The 26490-nt window shown below is 45.1% G+C and overlaps 1 protein-coding gene across 3 annotated transcripts in view; it reads right to left on the reverse strand.

Moving 5' to 3' along the window:
- GPC4 (glypican 4) overlaps positions 1-26490 on the reverse strand; it is a 66237-nt gene that overhangs the window by 13308 nt on the left and 26439 nt on the right. For all 3 annotated transcript variants that reach the window (XM_064712584.1, XM_064712582.1, XM_064712583.1), the window contains exons 2-3: positions 22394-22552; positions 7856-8247 (exon numbers count right to left, since the gene is read on the reverse strand). In XM_064712584.1, the coding sequence (XP_064568654.1) occupies positions 7856-8247; positions 22394-22552 (551 nt within the window). The remainder of the gene's footprint in view (positions 1-7855; positions 8248-22393; positions 22553-26490) is intronic.

Here is a 26490-nt window from a genome sequence, read left to right on the forward strand (position 1 = left end):
TGAGCAGAGCGTGATCACAAAGGGCTGACGGAAAAGACAAACCCCAGCCTGCACAGACTGCCAAACTGAGCCCTGCTAGTGATGGATGTAACCCACAGGGAAGCTGTTAGCATGCAATACAGCTGCAGGTAGAGGAAGACAATGGGCAAATTCATCAGTCTAGAATTGGCATTTCATCATGTCAAAAAGCAACAGGAAGGCACAATCAGAGATCACTCTAAGACAGAGTTGTGGGGAAGGCTATGAGCAATTGCACCTCGTTACAACAGTGATAAATGCTTAACTGCTTGAATATCACTGCAAGAGAACCTTAACCCCTGGCACGGGGCCTGTACCCAGTGCAGACCAGCTCTGGCTCTGTCAGTGGGGTGTGCCATATGTTGCACTGGCAATTCTTCACAAGCTTTTAATGTTGGCCCTGCCACGCCAGGTGCAAGCTCTTAAAACGCCATTGTATGTAACAGTAAACCCAGATATGCTTTGTTCTGGGCTTGTGTTTATCTTGGAAAGCAACTCAAGTTCATTCAAACTGTACTCTAGAATGACCCTCAAAACCAAGTAATCTCCTTTCTAATAAAGTAGAGTACCAAAGAAAGCTTTATTTGCTGGAGGGGATTTACTCTGGTAGATTTGAGCCCAGGTAGTAGTAGCTGCAGTGCCCATACCCTGTAAAAGCTTCTGATAGAAGTAAATGCACTCCAGTCCCTTCCCTTTTATCTTGTAAAATTTATTTCCTTTCCATGGCGTTGCACACCAGTGCAGCAATCCATCACCCTGCGGTTTCATCATGTAAATTACAATTTGTCCATATCTATACGCTTTGTCAAACGTGAAGATTAAAAGCTGCTAACAGATGTGTTTTGGCACCAATCTTCCTATCAAACCTGCTCCTTAAAAATACAGATTTGCACACAATTCACAAAAATTAAGTGAAAAGCAAACAACTCAGGGCTTAATGTAAACATTTCGTATCATATTTGTTGGAGTAACGTCCCAACTTACACTGACTGGTAAAGGTAAAATCATATTCATGTAAAAATGACAAGCTCTTGACATAATAAAATCTGTTTTTTCTTGGTACCTTGTCATACCTGTCCCATTTCAGAGTTTCACATGAAAGAAACTGTTACACCCTTAGCCTTTTCCAACTTGCTGGCAATTGCAGCTGGATGCATTCCTCTGGTAGAAACATCACCACTAAAGTACACACCTATGGAGTGCAATGCCTTATTTACAGGCTACCACAAAACCACCAAAACTCAAGATAAACTGATCTGCGCAAGCAGATAAAGTTCAGAGAAGCAACCAGATTCTTTTTCAACTCCTTCCCAAGGCAAAGAATAGCTGAAGAAGGATGACAGAGCTCCAGCCATGGACAGTCCTGCAGGGAGCTCCCACAGTGTCAGACAGCCAGGGCTACATTACATTCTCTCATTCTACCCTCAAGTTAACATTAAGAATGTTAATAATAACATTTAAAATCCTGTCAGCTTTAATAACTATTTATAATAACACTGATAACTCAGGCTTTCTTATTTTCCACGCTTACACAACAACAGTTGCCATGCCAGCAGCACAGCTGCCAGAAAACAAAAATCCAAAAATTTGAAAATAAATGTGATGAAATTACTTTTGTTTCATACCGTGTTTATTTGCCAAAAGAAAAAAAAAAAAAAAGAAAGAATGACAGCAATACTGGCTAAAAGACTGAAAGAGTAACTTCCCAGTGACATGGAAAGATGATTTCAAAAACATACTCTGAAGCTGCCTGTGAGATGCTCCAAGGTGAGCAGTCATCAAGTAAGTTGTCATCGATTTTGGGACCAACACAACCCTACTTGCATAATTTTTTCCTTCTCTCAGTGTTGTGCAAGAGCCCACAAGAACATCATCTTGGCACACGCTGGTCCTGACGTTCAGCTCACTGTGAAGCAGAACATCACTTGGGAGGCTCCCGCTTTGCTTCCCCACCCCAAATATTCCAATGAAAGTGTTTTGGAATTAACTACACATTTAGCCAATTTTGCTGGCCTGGTGCTAGAACATTAATAATTTAGACAGCAACTGGTTCAACCACAGATTAAGGCCCCTGAGGTCTTGCATAAGGGAATACATTTAGGAGTGATCTTGGGAACTGCATGACTCTGTGTCTCAACACTTGCTACCCACGGCAGCGTCTGCTGCGGCGTTATCTCGTGTGAGGAGAAGTTCAAGAGTACATTTCTGCTCAGTTCCCTGCTCACAGTGTGCTCCCCCCACTCCACAAGTGACAGTGCCAAGAGGAAAAACAGAGCTCCTGAGAGCCATAGCACCAGGCACTCGAGCTGCTGTTTAACATTCACATGCTTGTCTTCCCCAGCAGCAGCCCCAGCCCATGAGGGGCACAGGGACCTCAGGGTGCCAGCCAGGTGGATGCCTCTCCCCCTGAACACTTACACAGGCTCTGCATCTCCTGCCAATGGTGCCCTTGGGACCAAAGGGCATCATATCAAGCTTGCTCCCTGTAGGAACAAGCCTCTCCCTGCCTGGATCATGAGGAGTGTTCCGCTTGCTTTAATGAATAAAGCAGCAGGGACATTTATCCGGGCATCTACAACCAAAACCATCCTTAATTATCCTTCACATTGTTTTCAAAAATAGCAGCAGAACCGCAGTGCAGGGCAGAGAAAGAAAAAGCCAAAACCATGCCAGTGGACTGGAGTACTCCGGCATGACACCATCTACTCCAAATCCAGAGTCCTACCCAGGCACTCCCAGCCCTAAATCTGAGCTGACTGCTGCTCCAGCGTGCTTTGAAGGCCTAGCACAGGCCCTCAGATGGCTGGAACTGAGGCAGATGCAGTCACATTCTTGGCAGGTCTTCTCAGGGTCATCTTTGATGTGGAGAAGTGCTTGGTATTGTTTTCTGCATTGATGTTTGCCCCTGGTATGTGGAAGGAAAGTCCTTGTGCAGGGCAGCCCCTTGGTGTGGCCTCAGAGCTTGCAACCTGCTGCCTGGAAAGCACTGCCCCTCTCGAGGTCCCTCTGCTACACGCTAAAGGGCTCCTTAGCTCCTCTGGCTGTTTCTTAGTTACCCACATAGCAGAAGTGCTGCCCTCCTGTCCCTTCCCAGTGCATGCAAGCAGCATATTCCATTTCTGTCACTTCCCTGGCAAGGCTGGCTCTTGCCTGAGCAAGATATTGCAGCCCTTGGTTATAGGAACATGAAATTCCTTCTGAAAGAGGATTACAGCCACATTGCCCTAAAGTCAAACCAAGGGCAAAAACTGCACAAAGGGAGGTTGGATCTCTGACTAAACTTTTAGATCCTCCAATGGTAATTACTAGGGGTACAACTTTTACCAAAATCAGATCTTGGTGCCCTACTATTTGTGATGACACAGGCCTTAATTCTTATCCATTAATTGTTATATTATTTCTATCACTGCTTCTCCTAAGCCAATGGCTGATCCACATTCAGCACCCATGCCAGAAATGACACAAACCACAGTTCAGTTTGCTCATGCAGACCAGCAGGTCAACCAATAGCTCAACTTGTGTTCCACAGGTACTTCATTCAAGATAAGGGTAAAGAGCCACTGGACTCCCACTCCAGCTTGGGAGTACCTGTGGGAAGGCAATCACCTGTCCCCCTCTGCAATTCTCATCATTATCAGTTTGAAGAAAATTCCCTCCTTGGCTGCTACCATTACCCTTCATTAGGGCAGAAATGCCAATACAAAGAAAGCTGACCTCCTCCACCCACTGGGACACCTCCAGCAGCCTCCTCCTGGTTGCTAATGTCACCAGAGGAGGAAGTAGGTACAATCCTCATATGAAACTCCATTATTTCATATGGCTCATAACTGTGCTTCGAAGCTAAACACAATATCTTACATAGAACATTCAAGCTGCTGCCTTTCCCAGGGCTCCCAAGGATAGGCTGGAATACCCCTTCCAGCAGCCCAGATGCTTTGGTGGCAGTTTTATCTCATGTGGCTTTCAGCACACAAATGCTTGGTTGAGGAGGTGATTTGAGAGCCTCCTGAGCTCCCAGAAGTTCTGCCTCCAATTACAGGACACAGGAGGGAAAAGTAGTAAAAGAATGCCAAAACAACAGTTTATCAGAATAAATTTCCTGGGGAGCTCCAGAAAACTCTCACCACCACTGCCAAGCGCAGAATGTCACATCCACACATTCTGGTCTGCAGAGAAATGGTGACACAGAGGGGTTCAATGCTGGGTGTCTGCATGTTTCAGCCTTTGTGTGCCTCTGCTGCTGACCTCCAGCCAGACCTGCCCTCCCAACTCCTCCTAACCCTACAAAATGCTCTCAGGGAGCCTAGCCCTTGATTCCACGTCTTCCCTCCAAACAAGGACCCTCACCCCACACCTGTGGCTGACCTGTACCCTACAAGCCCCAGCACACTTCGCCCTCAAAGGTGTCATGACCCTCGACCAGGCTGTGGGTTTAATGGCATGCAATTATGGGAACATCTAAGCAGCCTGAGAAGTGCCCAGTTGCAGGTTCTCATCCTTTTTCAGTCACTCATGGCTCTGCCTTGTATTTTTCTCCAGCCCTGGCCAGGGCAGGAAATGTCACTGCTGGCAGCAATTTAACCTGGCTGACTTCAGTGCTTGCCCAGGGTGAGTAGCAGGAGGGTGATCAGGGGACAGGCAGATTTCCATCTCCCAAAGGCAGGGGCAGGGAGGTCAGGGAGAAAGCACCCAGCACCAGCACAGGACAGAGGGAAGCACTGGAGGCCCCCAGCCCTTGCAGGCAGCCTCAGAGGCAGGGCACATCTACAACATGCAGGAACAGCATCCTGTACAGATCTGCTGTTCACAACAGATGTGGAAAATATTGTACTTTTTGTGTCCAAAGAAGGGAATTTGAGAGGGGAAGACTTGAGCAGCAAAACTGTGGGGTTTAAACAGTTTGAAAAAAGTCTGTGCTTTCTCTCTCTTGTGTATTTCAGTGCAGTGGTACAGGTTTTGATCCATTCAAGGCTGAATTTAAAGTTCTTTTCTAGCATTCTGGCTCAGAAATCAAGCATACTTGCAGCTTTTCAATATTCTCTCTTCTTTTAGCCCTTTATTCCCCAGCTCACACAAGAACAATACTTCTAAATGCAACTCCCTAGTGAAGATGTAAAAATATCTGGGATCATTAAAAAGCCATCAAGGCCATTGCACTATAGAGTGCTCTTTGCTGTCCTGATAGAATCCCAGGAAAGTACACAGCTGGGCCTTGCAGAAGTTTGTATTTCTCCTCCTGAAGATTCTCAATTAAATATTTTTAACCTACTTGTCACAAAGCACATTAGAAGTAAAAGTAATTTGCATTCCTTGGACATTTTTTCATAAAGAAGAATGAAGATTTATCCCCCAAGTTAATCCCTGGTATAAGCAGTCATTCCACTACAACTCCTCAGTAAAAATAATAAGGAAGAAAAGTCAATGGAGTCATTACATAAAGCTGAGCAAAGCCAGGCTAATCTATATGTAATGTGGGAAGCCCCAAAACACAACCACAGAGCAGCAGGCACAAAAACATCAGCTTTTAAACTCACATCTAGAATTTCCCATTGTGTCTTGCAGAAACACCATGTTAGATTCCCACTGAATGCGATTAAAACACTACAGGAAAGATTATTATTCCTTCTACTGCTAAAGATAGGTATTCAGCAGCGGGGACTTTTGTTACTGCTTGGAAAAGCCAATCTGTGGCAGGATTTCCAGTGCAACTTGTGAAATTGAAGTGGAAAGTAGAGCAACTGTGATTGTCCATGGCACGTGAGCTATGCTTGCAGCTGCGAGGGACTCTGGGTAGCTTTGCACACTCAAGCAATTAATTCTAGGGTTGAAGGCAACTCTACACTCAAGGATCTTCAAAAGGGAAAGAGAAATCACAATGCCACCTCAGGTTCACGACTGATTCATAACAGATGCAGGGACCGCAGCCCTTGTGGTTCCATGTCAAGTCTGGAGACGTTTTGATGAATTCTGAGCAGATGGAGCATAAACACAATCCCTCACCCATGCACGTTTACTGCCCATCAGTAATTGCACTGTACAGGGGCTTAATGGCCAGACCTCCCACCCAAATATTTCATCCACACTCTACAGCAGTGAAAACCCCGTGCCCTGACCACAAGAGCTGCCACACAGCCACCAAACAAGGGCCACCAAATATGAAACCTCAACCAAGAGTCAGCAGCCTTGGCCAGTGGCCTGGCACAGAGACATCACATTTCAAGGCTATCAAGGTGTCCAAGGACCTATACCAGTCACTGCTAACTTGCAACTCACTCCTGGAGTCTGAGTATTTTATTTTAGTTAAGCAACTTCTTCCTTGCTAATATTCTCTGCCCTTCCATACATGTTCTGGCCTATTGCCAGCTGTTTGCCTCATTTCTCTTCAAGAAAAATTAACATGGAAGCCAACTTCTTTTTTCCCCTATCCTCACAGACAGTATTTTAATATTATCCCCATAAGTCAAAGAAATTTGAATGATTATCTCATTTAAGGATGCTGTTTGTGCTGCCTACAGAACTGCATTCTGCCTCTAATAGTATCTGAACAGCTATTCTTTTTTGTTTTTCCTGGCACTTGGGGTGATTCAAACTCCTGCCTGCTCTTTCAGCCTCACATTTTATTACTCCATAACCAGGTAGAGAGAAAGTAAATATCTCTCTGCCCAATTAAATGATTACAATAAATCTTCCACAGCCCACAGGAAATGAGCTGAGTTTGTTAAAAGGAAATCACTAATATTTGTTATCTTACATAATCACTTCAAGGGGATTATTGACTGTTCCCTATACGATACAATCCAGACGAAAATTAAAGACAAATCTCATGTCAAAAAAGCAGTCACCCCACTTAAACAACTCCCAAGTGATTTATATGAAGAGGGAGGTAAACATTTAAGTAACCAATACATCACAGCTCTTTTATTCCCCCAAAAAGTGACTTTACAGAAAAAGTCTGGAGTCTAACTTGTGCTGCATGTGTGGCACCAAGTACAAGTGGCTTCTGCCCTGTGCAGATGGCTCAAGCTTACTGTTGTCACAAAAGTGCTGTTTGCTCATGTGAACTGCCTCTCCCCACACCCTGGAGCAAGGAGAAAATCATCAGCTGCTCCATAATAGATGCCTGTAGCATCTCTGACTCACTGTAATTTAAAGGCAATATTAAGAACAACATATGACCATTACACAAGCAAACATGGTTATTTCCACTGCAGAAGGCATTTAATTTCCTGCTGTTGTTGTTCCCTAGACAGGGAGGAAAGCATCCACCTGGGGAAGTGGGCTGTGGTGACTCTACCACGCAACAGAAGATGGAGCTGGGTCCCACCCATGCTCAGGTACCACCACCGCCTTTAGGTACAGAACAACAGGGAGAGATGCTGCCCATCATGGCTCCAAGGGACACGGGTGTAGCAGTTTGTTTAGAGGGGGGGGTCTCCAGGGGGCATCCTAAGCTATACGTTCCCTGGTATCAGCAGGCAGGCAAGGAGAATCCACATGGCTTCTGAGGGTGCTAATTAGATGAGGGTTTATTGGGGGTCCCACCCCCAGGGGCAGCATGGTTTCTGAGGGAGAAGGGGGAAACGGGGAGGGAGGGGGAGAGAGCGAAAGCCTTGGGAGAAAAAGGGCCAAGAGAAAACTCTGTGTTCTCCCCCCACAGCCTAACAGGGAGATTCAAAGTGGGCGCAGAATAAGAGTTGGCCCATTGGGATCACAGATCCATGATACTTCAGGGGAGGATCACAGGCTGGGAATAAACTCGAGGGATGAGACAGAGCACATCATTTAACTAAAATGCAACACCACACGTGGGGACAAATACTCAGGGCACAGAGCTCACCACGGACACTTTGCTGACGACGTCCCTGGCGACGGCCAGGCCCTGGGCGAAGGTGCGAGCGGCCACGAAGGCGCGCGTCACCTGCAGCTTCAGCTTCCTGGGCACATCCCCGAAGGGCTTCAGCTGCTCCGTGTACTTGCTGACGCACTCCAGGTACTCGTCCGTGAAGTGGTACTGGGGGTTCACCAGGCGGAACATGCGCTCCAGCAGGCGCGCCCAGAACTCGTTGAGCATCTCCTCCAGGTTGACGTTGCCGCCCACGTAGTAGCGCTTGAGCTCCACGAAGAGGTCCTTGAAGAGCTCCGAGTTCTGCATGTACAGCCGGCCGTACGTCCGCACAAACATGTCGTTCAGGGACTTCTCTGCGTTCTCCAGCAGCTCTTTGAAGAACTCTAGGAAAGAGGGAGAGAGGATATGGTAAACGCAGGCAGAGAAAACCCCATGCCCCGACCACAAGAGCTGCCACACAGCCGCAAAACAAGGGCCACCAAATATGAAACCTCACCAAGAGTCAGCCAGCTTGGCCAGTGGCCTGGCACAGAGACATCCACTTCATCTGCCACCACCCCACTCCCACCAGGACAGCATCTCTGAGCCTGAAAGGTTTTGTGATCTCCTAAGAGTGACCCCACGTGTCACACACAGAGCTCCACAAACCCAGCCTCAACCAGCAGCACATTCATGTACCTTAAGAGTCATCTCTGTTATCTCTATCATCAAGGTGTCCAAGGACCTACACCTGTTGTGTGTTCACACACTCCTACAACCGCTGCTTACCTGGAGGATTAGCACAATGACACCATCATCAAACTGAAATGGAAAATTAAAGGACTGCTCCAGAAATTTGTCATGTCTACACCTCAAAACCACGTCTATATCTCAAAATTTTTGATTACTCTTCATAAGCCAATCCCCAAAAGTCTCAATAGACTGAAAGACTTTTATGAGTGAAATATCTCCTGATACAGAGATGTGAAAGATCTCCTGATACAGAAATATCTCCTACGAATATCTCCTACAAGAAGTGAAATATCTCCTGATACAGATATGAATATCATGATTAAGAGTCAGCAAAAAAGACAAAAGAATTGCAAAAGTTTCTGATGTTTCCATTTAGGCATCTTAAAAGATGTAATTTCAAAGAACAGCATATTGGAAAGAATAAAGGTGGTTTTGTGAAACAGATGTTTTGCACAAATGAGTCCTTCTTCCTAGTTCTTGACAATTCATTTTCCAAGATAATCATAAACCAGATTAAAAAAAAATTTTTTAAATTTTAAAACAAATTTTAAAAATCTACCTGCAGGTTCTTTCTTCCATCCTGCAAGTTCATCATCTCTCAGGGCAAGGCCTGACCACTTACCCAGTTGGCCCTGATCACAGAAGGGGCTTCAGATATTTGTGACAGTGAGAAAACCCCCACAAATATACCAAAATTTGCTTAAAATCTGAGGGCTAAACACTTGGCACAATACCAAGAGATTTTTCCAATGACGAAGGACAGATAGGGTCTGTGATCTAATTTTCTAAAAGCAAATCCCCACTTTGGTTCACTCTCTGGGAGCACTGGACAGCCCAGAGCGGCTGCTGCCATGTCCTGGCAGTGCCACACGTGTCCCCAACACTGGTAACAGGTTGACCCAATGCTGATACCACTGCAGAAGCAGTTTAAAGAACACATCCTCCAAGAATTCATCACCACAACCTTGACACGTGGGCCTAAGCACAAACTACCCTGCCTCAAAGCCTTGGAGATTTGGCATAGATGAGATAAAATAAAATATTAAAATTAAAAATAAAATTTTAAAATAAAAATAAAAATAATTTAAAATTAAAGAATAATAATTAAAAAATTAAAAATAAAATAAATTTTAAAAATAAAAAAATACAAAATTAGAAATAAAATAAATATAAGAATAATTAAAAATTGAAAATTACAATAAAATAAAAAAAAAAAAACAATAGAGAGGTCCAGCAGGCCAAAAGCATTTGGGCCATTTTGGAAGAAAACTCCCAGCTCTATGGCTTTGGGGGCAGCTAAGGAGAGCAAGGTAGGTGCCACAGGGACCCAGCCTCCCATGCCTGTTTGCTCCAGCCCCACAGGGAGCACCAGCACCCCAGGGAGCAGGAGCAGCAGGGTGAGGAAGCAGATTATTTTATGCATGCCACCAGCAATTGAAGATTCTGACCTCTGCTTTTCTGTGACTCATATTCAATAAATATTTTTTAATAAAACATGCCTCTGTGGTTTTCTAAATCCTCAAAGGAGCAATGCTTAGAGCTAGAAGTTGTTATAAGGGGGAGGGGGGGAATATTTTGGCCCAGTGTGAATTTAAACCTTGTTAAAAGACATTATAAGTATGCTGAAGTTCAGATTTTCGTCTTCAAAGTGCTCCAGTACAAACAAAGCCTAACACAGAAAACATTTTCTGGAAAAACTGAAACATTCCATGAGTTCCTGATGAACAAAGTCATGGGGTTCAATGCCTGACATGGCTGTATATAATGCAGCCTCTTAGGAGCACAAGAGAAATGATCCAGGGAAGAGGAGATTGATTTCAAACACCCAACACGTCCTCTGTCCAATATCAGCAGGAACCTCCACTTTCGTTCCCATGACTGGCATTTCCTCTCCAGGAAGATTTTTTTCTGTTGAGTTTATACTATAGAGATTAGCTTGGTGTATATTAATTTCTAATTCACTTAATCATTTTGAAGGCTCACTTCCTTCCTTGGCTCAGACCTTTTAGTAACACCAAATAAGTTGTTTATTTAAATACTTCTGTACCAGGCACAAAACCTGATAGATGCATCAGCAAACTCTTAATAAATAATTAGATTTTTAAAATTATATTGATGGCAAATCTACCAGATAGCTCCAACCATCAGTCTAAAGAACCCAAAGCAATGTTTTAAGCCAAGAAAGTTATCTTAAGTAATACATCCATATTACCATAACCAATTTATTCTCCTGACCAAACTAATTTTATTGGTTACACTCCAAAGTGGAAGTTTAATAAACTGTATCCAGGCTTTAGAGCTCTTCATCTCTTAGCAATTTTTCATGTGGGCTAGAACCAGGTATGTTCATTAATTATCACAAAGAAAATCCTGCAATCTAATTAGCAGCAAATACCTGCACACCTGCAGCCTTCCAGCCAGCAGCTTTTCCCTGCCCAAAAGGAAGGTAAATAAAGGAAACAAAAACTTCCCACCACAACCAGGCACTTCCAAAATCCCAACGCAGCACTGCTGAAGGAGGCAGCATGCATGCACAGCGCTGCTGTCTCTGGCTCAAGCTTTAGCCACCATTTTCATGGACACAAAACTGCCCTTCTCAAGTGCCACTGCCCAGAGAAGAAGGGCAGGAGGGCAGAGGAGTTGTGTCTGCAGCCTGGAATCAGCATACGCCTGTATCCCTGAACATGCCACACAGGGTGCCCTGGTGCCTGTGGCATGGCCACTGAGTGCCACTGCTGGCACCTCCAGGCTCCTGGGGTGCAGGTAGGGTTGGATGGAGGGCAGGGTGATGTCAAGCATGGCACTGGGGATGCAGGGACACACAACACAGCAAACAGGGATGGACCCAGCAGTGGGATGTGCATGGCATCTTCCTCCATGCAATGCACAGCTCTTGTAACCTGGTCAGCAGGTTACGAGTTTTATTATTATTATATATCTATACATAGATAAATATATAATTATATCTATAGATATAATTAAATTATATCTATAGATATATTTTAGTGTAGCTATTGGCACAGTGGAAGTCTGCATCCCCAGTTTCTATCTCCACATCAAGAAATCAGCTCGGGTGCCACAAGGAACATTCATCTTTTCTCTGTGCAAACTATGGGCATAGATGCCTGCAAGGAAAAGAAAAAAGGTTGAAAGTCCTTTTTATGAGTTAAATGCTAATCTGACTAGTAACTCGCTATATCTAATTAGATACTAATTCTCCCCTTCACAGAAATGAGCTGATTAGCAAACACCAACATAACCCAGCATTAACCTTGCCAGAACAAGAAGAAAAATGGCAGGTTCCTCTCTTACGTCTCGACTGTTTGCTGGGTAAAATAAATGACCACCTTTCATTTGTATTAGAAGTTGACTTGTTCTCAAACAAAGCAAACACACAAAGGCCTCGGTTGCTTATTTTACAGCACTGTAAAAGCACGTTTTACAGCTGTGTTGCAAGCAATCTGTACTCATTAAATTATCACTCTGACAGGCTTCCTGTGAAAAGCTGTCAAATGCAAACATTTTTCACAGACGACAAATCATACTTTGCCAGTGCTCCCTCAGCCCCTGCTATCTGGAGGGATGGCAGGCTCTCTCTTCCCTCCAGTTATCTTGTTTAAACTCCCTGGACAAGGGCTGGCCCCTCTTGTCGACAAACAGGCGCACACAGGGTTGGGAAGGGTTTCACAAACTGACCTGCCAGAGCAGCACGTGGCTCCAAGGTCCCCTGGCTCTCCTGACTGAGAGCCTGCAGAGAGGGCTGGCTGGCACAGAGAGGATGAACAAAGGCAAGGCTTTGGGATAACATGGCACAGCCAGCTCTGGTCCATCCTGACCAGAGAGCAAGGCCATGCTTCAGCACACCTCAGCCAAGTCCTGCTGATGCAAAGTCACCTTCTCACTCAAGGGTATGCTCAGGAGGACGAGGCTGAGGGAACCAGCACGGTGGGACCAGAGCCACAAAACCTTTCTTAATGTCAAGAAACAATTTTAAAATTTGTCTGTATTGCAGAATGAATCCTGTGCATGCTACAGGCTTTGATGCTCAAAGGAAGATCACATTTCCAATGCAATTAACTTTAAGAGGCAGAAGAGGCAGTAATCTGCACTCAGGCAATCTACAACTCTGGGTTCTGTTTATTCTTTTAACATTTTTTTAAATTTCAGAGTAGAATTTCAATGCCCGCTACTTGGGGAAAGCCTAGAGATGTCAGGAAATGGTAAGAAAGTCAGGATGTGACATATGTGCCATCTCTCCAATAAAAATCCTGGGGGAAAAAGTGTCTGCTTTGGAACAAATCCTTCTTTAAAAGAGCACATTGAGAAACATAACCATAGTTACTTGGCAATTTCCTTTTTTTCAGATAATAAGATGTATTACCTCTCTGCAGCTTGAGGGCAGACCGGCCCTGCCAGTAACCCAGTGCAGAACACTGCATCTCCCCAAGGTGCTTCCACATGACATCAGATTGCACTCCCAGAGTAATTCAAAACAATCTTTCTTCCAAATTGCAGATACATGAGCTAATTGAAGAAACACTCCACCCACTGTGAGACAGAATAAATCCCACCTCCAGACAACACACCTACTTCTTTTGACTTTCAGACCCAATATATTTTTGATCTTGGATTCATAGGTGTCACCTGAAAATATTTCTTGTTTGTTTTGGTTTTTTTTAAAAGTAAGAAGGGATGCAGTGTTTTCCTATTCCTTGTGCTAACATTTTCAAATATTTCAAGAGTGGGATTTCCATACAAGAGCGCTTTTGCTGAGGAGAGTCCAGTGCTGCAGGGCACAGTCCTACCTAAATCAAAGGCAGCTCCTGGAAATGAGATGAACACATCAAAGGGGCACATTCCCCTTCACCCACAGACAGGTTTGGCACTTCCATGTGCTGGCAACAAAGGAAACAGCAGAAAAAACTGCCTGGTCTGAGCTGCCCCCTGCCACCACCTGCCCTGTGTCAGGACCCCAGCCCTGGTGTCCCCAGGGCTGAACCCAGAGCTGACCACAGCCAGAGTGCAAAGCTGTGCTTCCAATTTCTTTATCTTCAGGAGCAAAACACATTTATTTCAGGGAATTCTTTCACTCAGAGAGGCACAGTGCTACTCAGCACCACACTTACAGCTCTTGCTGCCACTGCAAAGAGTCAAATCACCAGTGACCCAGGGCTCAGCACCTAAAACCCCCACATTTTATAGAACAAAGGAAACCTTAACTGCAGTGCAAAAAAAGGTCAAGTCTTATCCAAGAGCTCAGCAAGGCTGCTGAGCACATGTGCTTGCTACATACATCCTTCTGTTGGCCATGTTCAGGTGCTGGGGCCCTTCCAAAGGACACCAGGGCTGCCTTTCTGCTCCCAAAAGCCACCAGACATGCTGCATTTCCCAGGCACCAGTTTCCCTTAGTTAAGAGCTGAGTTTTCAATTGGCCTTGTTCTGTTTGAGGTTTGCAAATCAACTACACAAACAGATCCCAGGTAGACATGCAATTACTCAACCACCTTAAAAAACAAATAAAACCAGGTTCAAGCACGCATGTGGAACATGCTGAATTTTTATGGGCACAATTAATTAGTTTCAGATAATTTGCCACCCAGCATTTAGAGCATACTCTTAATACATTGTCCAGATTATGATTAATTAAGGACCGTCTGTCTTACCAAAACCTTTAATTTGCTTGTCTGTATAGACAATTATGCTTTCTAGTGTGTACAAGAGAACACTGCCACAAAGAGATTAATTATATTTTCTCCTTAAAAGGTTTACTCATAAAATGTCCACAACAGCAAGATGGATTCCCAGACAAATGCTCCTGCCCAAGCCATGGCCCCACGGGCTATGCTGTGGACAGGCTGGCTCTGTCCCTGGGTTTTCCAGAGGTGCAGATGCAAACTCCACCCTGCAGCTGCTCCTACTGTCTAAAGCAAAAGTCAATCCAGACAGATAAATGGAATGTGGGAGAAAAGAGACAAATGTTTCTCAGCTCTCTTCACCTGGAGGCTGAAGCCGTCCACAGCCATGCCACCTATCCAAAAGGAGAAAAGCAATTATTTTTTTCTGAATGTGCTTCATTATTTTTAATATGCTTTCACTTCCTTTATTGCATATACAGCATTTGTAATTTCCACCAGGGAAAAACAAATCCTGGCTTAACAACCTTTTTCCGGAAGTGTTGAGAAACCGATGAACACATAGTGTTAACACATTTATTGAATATGAACTCAGAAGGGCAGGGCAGATCCACAAGCTGTTTATCTGTCCTGTTTTCAAACATGTGTTAGCACTTATTGACATGGGAAGAACTCTTTCACAGGGGTTGAAGAAGTACAGGCTTAAATCTTGCCAGTGTCACAGCAAACAGCCACAATATGTGAATGCTGCAGAGCTGGGAGGAACAACATCTCTTTGCTTGATTAGTGAAAGTCAAGACAACATAAACAACTAGGTCACAGTCTCATAGGTTAAAAAAAAACCAAAACCACCAAAAAACAAGGTATCTAGAAGTTCTGGTTTCTAGAGCACCGTGGGGCTAGTGGAGCCCAGAAGAGCAGGGCAAAAAACAACACAGAGCACTGGGTAACACCATCATACTGACACTGAGCTTATTGGAGATTAAGGAGCAATGAAGGAGGAGGACAGTGGGGAGATGGCTGTCTGTGATCCAAGAAACAAACAGCAGCACATTGCATCCTGCTGTACGTACCTGACATCCCCTGAATTAGGCAAACAGAGAAAAATGCCCTTGGGTCCCTTCTTAGGCCATCCTGCTCTGCCACATCCATGCAGGAGGAGCCCAGACTTCATAGCCTCCTCATTCCTGGTTTCAGGGACTGTCACTGCTCACACATCCCATTTTTGGTCAGCTATGCTGAGTTTTCTCCCCCTGCTTCCATGCTGCCTCATCCCCAGGCAGCAGGTCCATCATTCCCAGCACTTCCATTTCCCTCCTTTCAACAACTCTTCCTCAAGGCACCTCCCTGCAGCTCTTTCTTCTTTCTCTATTATTTGCTCTTCCTGCTACTCCCCTCACACCTAATTTTCACTGCACCCATTCCTTAATCTCTTCAGCCACACCTGTGATGTCTCAGGTGCTTCAGCTTTTGCCCCTCATCCGTTTGGTACCAATACACCAAGTTCCCAGCCCAAACTCCACCTGCAGGTGAGCTCCTTCAGGCTGCCTCCCACACCCTCCCAACGCAAAGGAACTTTCTGGGACACTCACTAAGGTATTTCACAGGTACAGGCTTTACCAAGCCTCCCCTCCTACTGCTGTCAGAGTGTGAGGAGGGCCTGCACTACTGAACACTGGGGATGTCTTTCTTGTTCCCATTACCTCAGCTACCCTCATCTCATTACACTTGCACAGAGAGCTCTTCCAGCTGGGGCTGCCTCTTATTTGTTCAGCCAGAATCTGAGTGGCTGGACACTAAGACATTACAGTACATTAAACACTAATAAAACAGCCCTGCACCAGTGGGTTATCACACCCTCAAACCAAACCACCACCACCAAAATGGGCATCCAGGGCAGCAGCTACCAGGCCTATGCACATAGGCTTGGTGCTCCTTTGTGCAGAAAGGAGGAAGAGAGAGTTAATTTTAAACAGACAAACAATAGCTCATTGACTGGTTGACAGCAATTAGTAACCAGAGAGCACCAGGCACGTTTCCTGTAGCCATGTACAAAGCCTGCTGCTTGCATCTTTGCTTTTGGGAAAAAAAGCCAAAAGGATAAGAGGAGTTTACTTGTGACCCCAAGATCAGAATTGATTTGACTTGAGATCATATACGAGTGTTTCATTCCCCCCAAGCTCGTATACTATATCCTTTTGCCTCTTGCTGAAATTTTTGCTTAGTTGCAAGATCTAGGATATTTTTTTTCCTCTCCTAACCAACAGGGCAGGAACCCCCTTCACTTCACCCCATGAGATTTCCTACTTCTGTGGCAACTTGAACTTGACCTTAAGATCTCTCCAATCCTCCCAAAAGAGAGGTCTGGCTCTCACCACTGTCAGACAAGCACCACCCTTCTCAATGAACAAGACTAAAAATCATAGTGGTGTATGTACCTCCTTAAAAACCTCCAGATGGAGAGGAGCCAGTTGAATAAAAACAAAGAATAAACAAACTTCCATCCAAGGCACAGACAGCAGACAATTTGTTTCATTGCTGTTGCACTGAGTGGGAAAGCACAAACAAAAAGCCCACAAGTGGGATTTTCTAAAGGAAGTGTGTTGGTGGTTGCTCTCTCCAGCTTCTCAGTGACTCCCTCCCTATCCTTGGGAAGCAGCAATGTGAAACCAAGTCCAAAGGATTGCCTCTCCACAACAGCTTCTTTGAGGTAAATCTTCCCAGCATTTTCTGCCCTGGTTGCTGTGAGGTTTGGTGGGAAGGGCAGAATAAGGCTGCACCTTCACCTCAACGTGAGGGGGTGCAAAAACCAAACCACCCTATTATCTGTGCCTTTATGATGCCATGGCCATCAGTGCATTCACCTGAAGGTAGGCAGCATTGGGAAAGCTCTCCCAGCACACAGGTTTGTTCAGAAGCTCAAACTCCATGCAGCTGTGGCACAGCAGAGGTCCAGCACTCAGTGCTCCAGCTGTGCCAACACACAGCAGATATGAACGTGCTGCAGCCAGCAGTGACCCCATGGTCCTGGCTGCCACAGACATGGGGGGACCCTGCCAAAGGAGCAGGACAAAGGCCCGGGTCTCTGCTCTCACAGGCAGTTTCCAGTAAAAGAGTTAATGTGAAATGAAGGTCCCCAAAGGGCAGTTATTTTGGTAAGGCAGAGCACCCCGATGGGCTGCCAAATTCTAACTATAGGAGCAGCAGGCTGGGCACCTGTGGGGCTCATCTTTCACTGTTTGCCTCCACACTGCCTGAAGCAGCAGAAAGGAGACCACCAAAAGCTTTCTCTTGTCCCCTCTGTGTCCTTCCAAGTTATTAATACATCCCAGCTATGCATCCCACTGCACCAGTACACCTCCCTGATAACTCCTGGAGATAGCAAGCTGGAAGCAAAGGGTTATCTGAACAACAAAAACTAAATTCTGAAATTAATTACAGGCTTTTTCCTCCAGTTTCAGCAGAGCTTGGAAGCTATTTGGCCAATGTTCTTCTGACCAGTCCCTTGGATACAGCCACATGCCCATTATCAGAAGAAAATCATGTACCCAGGAGTAACACAGGGCTCACACTTTGGTCAGGGGCACTCTGGAATGTTTCAAAGATACTCATCATGATCACACTTTGTACCTGTAGCTACCCTGCCCAATACAAACATGGAGCCCACAAACAGGAATCCCTCTGCCCTCTCCCTCTACAGCAGAGGGGTCGTGTGCACCATGGACTTGGGGACCCCTGGCCAGCTCTTCCTTCTTGGATTTGGTTTCTTTCCACTTATTGTCCCTAAAGGGTTTCCTTTTACACTTCTGTATTTGTTTTATCTTAAATGCTAATGGAAAATCCAGAGAGATCGGATCAGAAATTGAACTCTTGGCATTTAATCACTTCCCAGATGCTGGTGTGGGCTGTACCATTTGATACAACTCCTTCTGTCATCTGGGCATTGGGAACACCAAACCTACTGCCAGCCCAGCCCAGAGACAGACCCCTCACACACTTCCCCAGAAGTCTGCTGCCTTGCTTAAGTCTGGAATGCACAAAAGAAAAGGGACACATATTGGTTTAAGTGCAACACCAAAAGTGCTTGCGAAATACAGGGGCAGGAGAAAAAAGGAGCTTGTGGGACTCAGCAGCCCCTCTATTTTTTGCCCCCAGAAAAGGGCTTAGCACAACAGTTATATCTTCCAAGAGATTCAGGACGTGTCTTTAAAAAGTGAAAAGTAAGAACATCTTATCTAGGAAGCAACGGAACAGCGGAAACACTGCAGAAGAGTTATGGGCTATGTCCTGTCCTGGCTCCAATTCCTCAAAACAGCTGAGCAGCTTCCCCAAAGCAATATTGGCTAGCACAGACCCTGGCGTGGAAAACTTCAGCCTCAAAGGGCAAAAGAGGTGAAAGTTCGAATTTAATACATGGAACTGAGCATTTATATAACTGTGCAGTCTTAATGTCACCATTAATTCCAATAATGTTATTAATCCCCAAGAGAGTGAAGGGGAGGGTAGTAAGTTGTGAAGATAAGACAAGGCACAAGAGATTTTATTTAAAAAAATAAGGAGGGGGTGTTTAAATCCTTGACTGCTATAGCTGATTCTATGGCACAGTTACAGCTTTCCCATTAATGTCATTGTCATGGACGGAGACACTTACATGGCCAGAAAACTTTACCCACTAATTTCTTAGTGAAGCTCATAAACATATCCAAGATTAACCAGCAAATCTTCACCTCTAAAATAATTTAGCAATGGTGAATCCAACAACTCACAAAGTATTTTTTATTTTAACAAAAAAGCATTTCCTCTGCTGCTGAAAATACATCTCTTACGGCAAGGCTGGCATCAGGCTGGTGGTTTAAATTACAACAGGAGAGACCTCCAGGGGCATACATACCTGTACTGTAAGCAAATATTTAGACAGGATATATAAGATAGGGGACTCCTGAGCTCACAAGTTCTCCCAGTGCCTGCAAACCAAATACACACAGGAGGATCTGATGCTGTCACTTTATGCACTGGGAGCTGAAATGACTCCTGGTCAGCCCTTTGGGGGTGGATAATCAGCAGATTGTTCCATGCTCCTGATTAAAGAGCAGATAATCCATTTCTGAACGGCTTTGGTGTCAGATCAGAGCAATTCTGGCAACAGTTCCAACAGCACAGAGTGCTCCAGCAACAGCTGAAGCAAACACTCCAGAAGCCACAGGGCATCCCAGCCTCCATCCAAAGGATGTGCCGCCACTTGGACTGTCCTTCTGCAGCAGCAACTGCTGCAAAGGTCAAGCACATAACGGAGGCAGGGCAGGTTTGCCTCTCCTCCCAGACCTGAATGTCAAGGCTGGCAGATCAGCAGCCAGAGAACCCACAACAAAGATTTCCAAAGGGCTGGAGGACAGGGTTTGCTGTCTGGGCTGCACCCTGGAGTGGCCGATGGCAGCCTGGGGATGTGTCACCCCACAAGGGAAGTGTCCACTCACTTGAAGTGAATTTGGTCTCTAATAACTCACCCTGCCTACTCAGTCACTCTCCACAGTCATAGCACAGAGGATTTCATGTTAAACTAAGGAAGGCGTACAGCTCATTTTTGCCAGTTTTATTTCCATTTGAATGGATTTCCCTACAAGTGATAGAGAAGCCCCTGAAGAGCTGCAAATAGTAAAATCAGAGCTTGGGTCCATGCAGAAGAGCAGCTCTGGAAGGGATGGTGTCCTTTTCCAGTCTCATCCCTAAGGATCAGGACAAATATACAGGTCTTGATTGCCTCTCCTCTCTGTAGTTTGGGTACATTAGATCAAAAATTGCTGGGCAAGAGGAACTCAAATGTGTAAGACACAACTGACCACAGCTGATCTGATGACCAAGCACCAAGACCAAAGGAAGGAAAAGCCATCCAACAAGCAGCCAAACATTCAACAGCAGGCTCTTAAAGAAAACACAGCAGTCTAGGGCATGGAACTCCAACACTTTTACAGAAGAGCCTGAGGACCTCAGTGAGGAGACTCCTCAACCTGCTCCAGCAACCAGGATGAAGGTGTGCCTTCAGCCTCCAGGTGACGGGGCTGGAAAGAGAGAGGCAGTCATGATTAAAAGCCTCCCAAGAGGTAAATGATGGAGGGTGGTAATCAGTTCATCTCTACTTCCACCCCAGGTAAGATTAAAAAAATCCCTAAATCAGCTTTGTCTGCAGCAAATGAAGATTTAGTTCTGATATTAGCACTCAAAGACAGAGTCATTAGGCTTTGGGACAGGCTGAGGAGGTTGCCAATTCTCCTTCATTAGTTTCAGATGAGGCAGAGACACACCCTTGAGGGACATGCCAGGCACACTAAACCCAGCTTTCAGGAACAGCTGAACACCATCCCCTTCCAGACTTGCCAGTCAAGGACTTCCCAGGCTAAAGTGAGAACGAGACCAGCACAGAATATGCTCTGAGTGGCTGACAGGAGAACCACAGAGCACAGACAGAAAAGCTTGTGCAGGCTCCCTTCCAAAGCTCAACTATTTTGAAGCCTTGTGCTCTGACAATCATTCATCTCAGCTTGGCTTAATGTCCCCCTGCAGCCATCCCTCCCCCCACAGAGGGGCAGATGCACCTCTCAGGATGTCTGGTCCAGTCAGGGATGCTAATGCAGTGACCTGTGCATGCTCTTTGTTCCCAATGCAGCATTTCAAAAAGCCTCGTCGTTCATTTAAGGTGAAGCAGATGCTGCTCCTCTGGTCTCTTTGAACAGGCTTATCTATGGGCTGGATTTCATTAAGTGTCTTGTTCTGCATTTAATAAGCTTGCAAGTCTAGACACTTTGGTTCTCCCTCTATCACCCCTTTGGTGTACCAGCAGGTAGAGACAACAGAGGTTAAGAGGGAAATATTTAGCCAGCAGATTTAGATGCTATCAAGATGATTGCATAATTCTACTTTGACTCACTGCAATTTCATACCCAGGGATTTTTTTCTCTCACCCTAGTGCCAACCCCTTTTGAAAGCAAGAGGCTGCTACCTGCTACAGTAGTGCAGAGGAGGTTGCTATGAGGTTCAAGGCACAGACTTTGGGATATTCATAGAAAACTCACATTGAAGCAATGACCAAACAAGGGAACAAATGTCCAGAGGAGCTGCATAGGGGAAATGTCCTTTACCACAGAGTGTGATGTAGAAGCAGAACAATGTGACCAACCCAGTCCACTTGAGTTGTCAGATACTTCCATATGCAGCTGGCTGTCACCTCACTCCCCCAGCCAACAAGGACAACCCAAGCAGCAGCTTGACATCCTGCTCCCCCTCCCTAGATGCCCAAGTAATGGGGGCTGCACTGTAGGAGGGGGCTCCTTTGTAGGAGCACTGAGGCACCTACCAAGCCCCACAGGAACAAACCAAGAGCTCAGAGGCAAACCAAGAAATGCCCTGGGACCTCAGCCAGGTGCTGTGCCCAGTGTCCAGGCATTGACTTTGGCTGTTTGCAGAGGTGCTCTCAAAGGAAAAGCACCTGGCTACAAGGTGGGCAGTGCTGGCTGTGCTACCTCCAAAGGGAGCTTCTTCCTGCAGCTCCCATGAGCCAGGCATGCCTATGGAGAGCCAGTCTGACAGGACACATGTGAACCCAAGGGCAACACCAAGACCAGTCATTTGCTTATCTGTCAGCAGTTAGCATCACTGTAGCGATGGGAACTCAGCCGAGACTTGTTCATTATGGTTCTGACCCTGCATCACACTTGAACCCTCGGCCTCCACACAAAACCACTGTGTTTATCTGCTGCTCTGCTTAGCCCCAAAGGCTAAAAGTGAGATGGATACAAATCCTGTGGGCTCACAACATGCTGGGAAAGAGCAGCATTGTTGTGGATCGGGGCTGCAAGACGTGCACGTTACAATTACGTGCGCTCGGGGATGTACCAACAAAACCAACTGCAATCTTACATTAGAGCAAAATGGCTTTGCAAAAGATTAATCAGAAAGAAAGATCTCTCTCTTTGGGAAACAAGCAGCCATAATCAGCAAATACTTCTCTCTCACAGGATTGCAAAACAAGGCATGCTCTGCCCTCTGAGCCGAGTCATGAACTTTCCCAGCAAAGGGGGAGACAGAGCAGAAGAACTGCACAGAAACAACAGGATGGAGATTTTTCACATTTTTATCCCAAGGAGAGCAAGTTCAAGGTCTCTGCACTTACCATCAAACTTCTTGTACCGGGAACTAAACATGTTCTGTAGGTGATTGCTAAGCTCTACAACAGCGTTTCTGAAGTCGTGTTTACTCTGCTGACTGTACTTCTCCTCCATTTCTTGGGAGCAGCATGTGTAGCCTTGTGAGCAGACTTTCAAGTGGTCACCTGAAAAGCAGAGAAGAAAATATCCCAAGTTAAAAGGACTCTCTGTGCCAGAGAAAAGAGGTCTCATGGGGCAGGGTGTGTGAAGATTTGCAGCACCATTTATTTCATAGGAGATTCCCCTGCTGCGAGCATGGGGCCAAGCACATCAAAACCTGATTACTTAGAGAAACTTTATAGCAACACTTGTAAAAACCTTGCTTTTCTGAGAGAACATTAAAAAGTGTCCTCTTACTTATTCAGCTAATAAACAGAATAAAGAAATATTCATTCTGTACAGTATAATTTGAAGAATCAGAAAATTGACCTGTATATGGATATATTGTATGTGGTAACTTGCATGAAGTTTTTGCTGAGTATTTTAAATACTTCCAGTTCATTAGTTAACATACAACATCAGTGGCAATGGCCCTTTTTGTCCAGACAAGTGCCTTTTTCTTCACCCCTCCCCAGTCCAATTATCAGAGGAGAAGCAGTCTCTCTCAGAAGCACAGTTGTCACTGACACTAAATTATACTTGCTTTATGCAATGGCTCATGGAAACGCTTCATATTTCCTGGCTCCTAATTCTGCAGTTTTCTGTCATCATCCTGGAGGAAATAGGGGGTTTGTTTTTGGAGACTTCAAACAGATTTTTTTTCCTTAAGATAATTCTTTCCTAAGAGTCATCTGGTCATCACTCATCTGGCTGACTTGGTCAGAGGGATCCTCACCAAGTGTTTCAGTATCTGCAACAGCTCCATTTCAAAATCTCTCAGACAATCTGGACATTGGATCTGGACCCATATAATTTGCTTTTTGATGCCTTGCAGCAGTGTGGGATGAAGCTATCCCCTTCCAGCACCACCCATAAAATCCCATAATCAAGTTTTGTGGGCCAAGATAAACCCTTGGCACAGCAGTCCTCAGCTCCAGCCCTCTGACAGGCCCCACACCACTGCACCAACACAAAGCAGGTGGGCTGATGCTGAAATGGTTCAAACTTGGGCAAATTGTGCAAATCTTTGTCAACATAGAAGATATGATCAAAACAAGCAGTCACGATGAGAAACTCATGTTTCCAAGTAAGATGGTATTTTAAAAGCCACAGCTAACATGTAAGCTGCTGCCTTCTCTCCCGTTTCACACCCTGCTGCCAGACCTTATCCTTCATTCTGAGCAAACAGATGGAGAAGGGAAAGCTCTTCCCTGCCTGCTCCCACCCTGGGAGTCACCAAGGACCTCCAACCACGGTGGAGGTTCAGAGACTCCTGTCAGAGCTGCAAAGGACTTGTCAGCCCCCATGCAGAAAATAACATCTTCTGACAGGCAGTGCACCACACATTTACGGAAGAGACATCCATCCTACCTGCCAGCACATCAAAACTGGGTTTAGAGAAACAAAAGCAGGTTTAGGACAGTTCAGAGCCTGCCCATGGTTAACACAACAGGCTGATGCTCTGCCTGCCTTGTGCAAGATTTCTCAACAATGCCTTTTGCCCAGGTAGTGAACTTTTGTGCATGATTTCCCAGCCAGAAAGGTCAGTGTCTCTCCTTACAGACACTTCAGAGCCATCTTAAAAAGCGACACAAATATTTTTATCTCTCTCTCTATATATATAGTTCCTAAGAACCTCTCTTCCTAAAATCTATTTCCCTGTTGCACTACAGGGTTTGTTTGCTTTCTGTGGCATTTCAGGGAGACCTTGACCAGCAGATAATTCTGACACAGCTAATTTATTGCACAAGACCATCCACTGCTCTTCAATTACGGAAAGCTCAAAGTCTGCTACGGGAAGCAGTGCTGCTCAAGCACAGCTTTTGGAAAACACAGGAAAATGTCACTGACTCCTTACAGATCTATCTTTTTCCCCAGACTACTCTTTCTATCTCAGAGGAGTACCTCCAGCAGCTCCAAGAGAGGCATCTCCAGGTAGCTTCATAAGTAATTTTAAACAGAGGAAGGGGTGCACCCAGATTTTCAGATCCTGCCCACTAAATCCATTCTAGAACATGCCTGGGAACTCCTCTCTGAGCCCACCTTACCAGCAAGCATCAAAACAAGAAAGTGCCCAAGCACCACTGCTTTATTTCACCTTGAATCTCTGCTCCAATTCCAATACAGGACTAAGGACTCTGACACAACATAAACCATGAATAGCAGCAAAGCTAATTCAGACCTACTGATAGTGGGATTTCTTTCCCTACTCACACTTCACGGACACTTCTGAAGCTGTCCACAGATGCCCTCTGATTCCTAACACAGTGGTTTTAACAACTTCTCCAATTTATTTATTATAAAAAAAGGCCCAGTATTTCACAAATACAGATATTCATTTCAAATCTATTAACATTATTGAAGTACAGTTACCATCTAACCTAATGTTACAAAGCAAAATCATTTCCTCTAATCCCCTTTCTCCCAGATTTGACTGTGTCTCCCCAGGACACACGTGCAAAGCCAAGAAAGAGCACTACTGACAGTAAATCAAGCTAGCACAGATCCCATTTGGTTGATCATTAAGAAATAATGCTCCAAAATGTAACTCAGACATTCAAAAATGAATGACCAAGCAATCTAATTATGGAAGATATTTCTCAGTCATGTCAGCACTATGTGGTCTTGGCTCATGATCAAGAATTAGCTCTGTCTGGAGCTGAAGAGCTCTGGCTACTCAGTGCTAATCATAGGAGGATGCACTCTGCTACCCAGCATTTAAAAACAGAAAGTTTAGGTCTGTGGGCTGCTTTTCTTGCAGTTTTCTTATGCCACAGCGGGAGATGCCACTGGAAAGTCACTGGGGGCCCCAGTTTTCCCACACAGAGGTTTGTCCTTAGCACAACCACATCCCTAAACAACACATCCAAACAACACTGGCACACAGTGTGTGAGAAATCTCATGTCTGGCCTTTTAAATCTGCTAGCAGAGCTGATCCATTCAGGATCCATCCACAGGACTCATCCCAGGCAGACAGACCCTGATACAAGACATCACCAAACAGCTTTCAAACACCACAGTGCTACAACCAGGGGAATGGAGGGGATGAAGGCTGCAGAGCTCCATGTGAGCACGGACCAGCTATGAACACATAAACACCAACCTGGAGCCAAGATCAAAGCCAAAACCCTTTGTCAATCTGGCAGTGAACTCCTCTAAGGAAAATGAGTGACAAATATGTGTATTTAGGCATGCTTAGCAGAGATCTCATGTTTATGTATATTATGTAGAGAACGCCCATGGTGTGCACTCACTGTCAAGGACACATTCAGCAATAATTATTTCCCAAGTTAAAACTCATCAAATAATGCCCATACAAAGCAACTCTTCATCTACTGTTGAGTGTGAAAACCTTGGCAGCTTTTGTAATTAATCACCATGTGAGCACAGCAAAAACATAACTCTGCCACAGGCTCCTTTCAAGTTAGGTTTTTTATTGAATTGTTTGGCAGGGTGTGCAATCATCACATCGGGGGCTGCGTGGCAAAAAGAGCTCAAGTAGCAGAGACTGACTCCAAATATCTACTGCATATGCACACCATCACCACAGCTTGACATGGATTTGCAGCAGATCTTTCTCATGGCCTATTGCAGCAAGACTTTCCCTTATTTTCCTTATGATACATATGAGCACACAGAGAGAAATGAGGAATCAAAAATTATGGAAGATACTTGCTCCTTGGCTGGTTAACAGCGCACCTCTGGGTAACAGAGGTGGTTGTTTAAAGACAAATGTGATGGTACATGACATTACCATCTGCACATCCAAGCAAATGCACTCAGAAATGTAATCTTGCAAACTTATGATATAAGCCATTACAGAAACACTGCATTTAGCAGACTCCAGGCACACAGAATTTCTTCCAAATCAAGTAACTATTTGCAATGTGTTGAAAAACAAGCTTTCATCAAATGAGTAAGTGAGCAGTGCAAACTCAGGGGCTACATGATATTGAAAAGCAG

This window comes from Zonotrichia leucophrys, chromosome 4A (assembly GCF_028769735.1).
Source record: "Zonotrichia leucophrys gambelii isolate GWCS_2022_RI chromosome 4A, RI_Zleu_2.0, whole genome shotgun sequence".
NCBI lineage: Eukaryota > Metazoa > Chordata > Aves > Passeriformes > Passerellidae > Zonotrichia > Zonotrichia leucophrys.